This window comes from Ceratina calcarata, unplaced genomic scaffold, assembly GCF_001652005.2.
Source record: "Ceratina calcarata isolate Rehan_Ccalc_2016 unplaced genomic scaffold, ASM165200v1 scaffold887, whole genome shotgun sequence".
Classification (NCBI taxonomy): domain Eukaryota; kingdom Metazoa; phylum Arthropoda; class Insecta; order Hymenoptera; family Apidae; genus Ceratina; species Ceratina calcarata.
In genome coordinates, this window is record NW_017180229.1 from 1 (window position 1) to 2,426 (window position 2,426).

The window sequence follows — 2,426 nt, forward strand, 5'->3', positions numbered from 1 at the left end:
ACATCAACGCGAATAATTGATAATAAAAATATAAAATACAGAATATAATGTACCTTTTATCCCAACGTCGCAAAACTTTGTGTTATATCGTTCAGCAATAAAATGGCTGAATTCATTTGTAGAATTTGCTTCGCACGACGAGCTGGAATCGATGATTTTTTCAGCAAAAGCGTTTACTAACAAAACACCGAATAACACAATGTCTCTTCTGTAACACATTTTAGATCAATAATAAATTATGTTCTTTAATTTGAACGTTTCAATTTATTCTCACGCCTCGCTCATTTATTTATTAAGAATACGAACGACAATGAAGATTTTCGTGTAACCGATGAATTATAATCTAATTTATAAGCGCAGAACAAATAAACTGCGATTAACGAATTAGGGAGATTCAAACAAACTAGAAATTACTCGACGCAACTGGCGATATAGGATCGATGCGAATGAACGATCGAATCATTTATAGGTGAAATGGAATTCGAAAGCGCGACGGATTACTGTTTTTCGACAGAGGCTCGAACAGCGTAACCGTTTTTTATCATCCTCCCTCTTCCTGCAACTTGGAGACATTTCCTCGCAAACGAAAATGTTTACAACGTTGAGTAAAGAGGAGAAAAAAAATGACTCAGTCGGAATAATACGGGTTATTGTGTATGTAGGTAATTGAGTTACGTCGGAGAGCCGACCTAATGCCCAACAAATAGGATTAACCGTAGATTTAATACAATTACTGGGACAGCGGCGTGGACGATGCTGAGGCTTCTTTTACGTTTTGATAAAAATTTGTCCGCAGTATCCGCACGTCGATCATCGCCGGTGTTTCGTTTCCAAATAGTTTTAGAGAGCAGCCGCCAAGTAAAAAATGGGGAAGGATGATGCTGAGACGGTGGCTTTGAAAAAAGAACTAGAGGACCTGATCAACAAATGCAAGGTTGTATCTGAAAGAACATGGCTTGCAATTAAAATTCAATGATAAAGAGATTGTAACGGAATGATGTTTGCGTATCAGGAAGACCAGAAGAAGCAGCAGGACACCACGCTGGAGGAAACGTGCGCCAGTATGGCGGACGCTCCCAAAGTTAAATTGAGTACGAAGAAGTTGTTGAAGGGACACATCAATAAAGTGAACTCGGTGCATTACAGTGGCGACAGTAGGTCGGTAGTCCATGCGAAATCAACCGTAACGTGCTGCAAATCTTCATAGGTTTCATAGACTTCTATAGTGACTTCCATTAATGTCCGGTCGCACTTCAAAATAGAATACCTTTTTTTTAATTATTGGATCAAACAACTTCATTTTCTTTGAAATATTAGGAGGTCTCATCAATTTTTGTACTCATTTCTTAATAGGAATTCCTGAAGATAGTTGGATCTATTAAATTTATTTCAGACCTCGAATACTCGTTTTTATAAAAATCGGTGGCTCACGAGACTATTCGGACACCTTTTAAATTGAATAACTATTTTAATATTGGATCAAGTACAATGTTAGAAGGCTTTATTACTATAGAATGCGTAATAAAAGATTTTAAAAAATTGCTATTCGTTAAAGTTTCGAATAAAAAAGTAAATGACATGAATTTTAACTTTTTTATTAGAGTCTTAAATAAAAATTCGAAATATCCCATTTGTAGATCTAACTAAGTTATATGCATGTACAGAGTTTTATAAAAAACTATAGAAGCATAAAAAAGTTAGTTGAAACATGTAAAAATTGTACAATTTATCTCAGTTTAAAAGTCATGAAAAACTGCGATTTTTTAAATTCTTATTTGCTTGTAACTCGTACCAACATTAATCGATTTTTATGAAAGTTTGTACATATAATTTAAATCTACAAACGGCATGTTTCATATTTTCATTACAGTCCCTAATAAAAAAGCTAAACATCATATCGTTTATTTTTTTATTTGAGACTTTAACGAATAGCAATTCTTTTAAATCTCTTGTTACGCATTATAAAGTAACTAAGCCTTCTATCATCTTACAGAGAATTAAGTTACTTGATTCAACATTAAAAAAGTTATTCTGTTTTGAAATGTGTTTGAATATTAATGGGAATCACTCTATTCCACAGATTGCTTCTTATTTTTTCTGATCTCTATTGTACCTCCTTTGAGCAAGATTCTCGTTTTCTAGGCATTGCGTGACCGGTTCGTTAGACGGAAAACTGATCATCTGGGACTCATGGACTGGAAACAAGGTTCAGGTGATCCCGTTGCGCTCCGCGTGGGTGATGTCTGTGGCTTTCGCACCGTCCGGGAACTTCGTCGCCTGCGGCGGTATGGACAACATGTGCACCGTCTACGACGTTAACAATCGCGATGCCACCGGCTCGGCGAAGATCACTCGAGAACTGTTAGGATACGAAGGTTTCCTCTCGTCTTGCAGATTCCTCGAGGATAAGAGAATCATCACTGGAT

General features: G+C 36.3%; 1 protein-coding gene across 1 annotated transcript in view; it reads left to right on the forward strand.

The window, feature by feature from the left end:
- Positions 1-781: 781 nt before the first annotated feature.
- The window catches only part of Gbeta76C (guanine nucleotide-binding protein subunit beta-2), a 4,536-nt gene continuing 2,891 nt past the window's right edge, over positions 782-2,426 (forward strand). The window contains exons 1-3 of the mRNA XM_018035221.2: positions 782-934; positions 1,013-1,158; positions 2,143-2,426. The exon at positions 2,143-2,426 is cut by the window's right edge and continues 15 nt beyond it. Of these exons, the coding sequence (XP_017890710.1) occupies positions 866-934; positions 1,013-1,158; positions 2,143-2,426 (499 nt within the window). The 5' untranslated portion in view covers positions 782-865. The remainder of the gene's footprint in view (positions 935-1,012; positions 1,159-2,142) is intronic.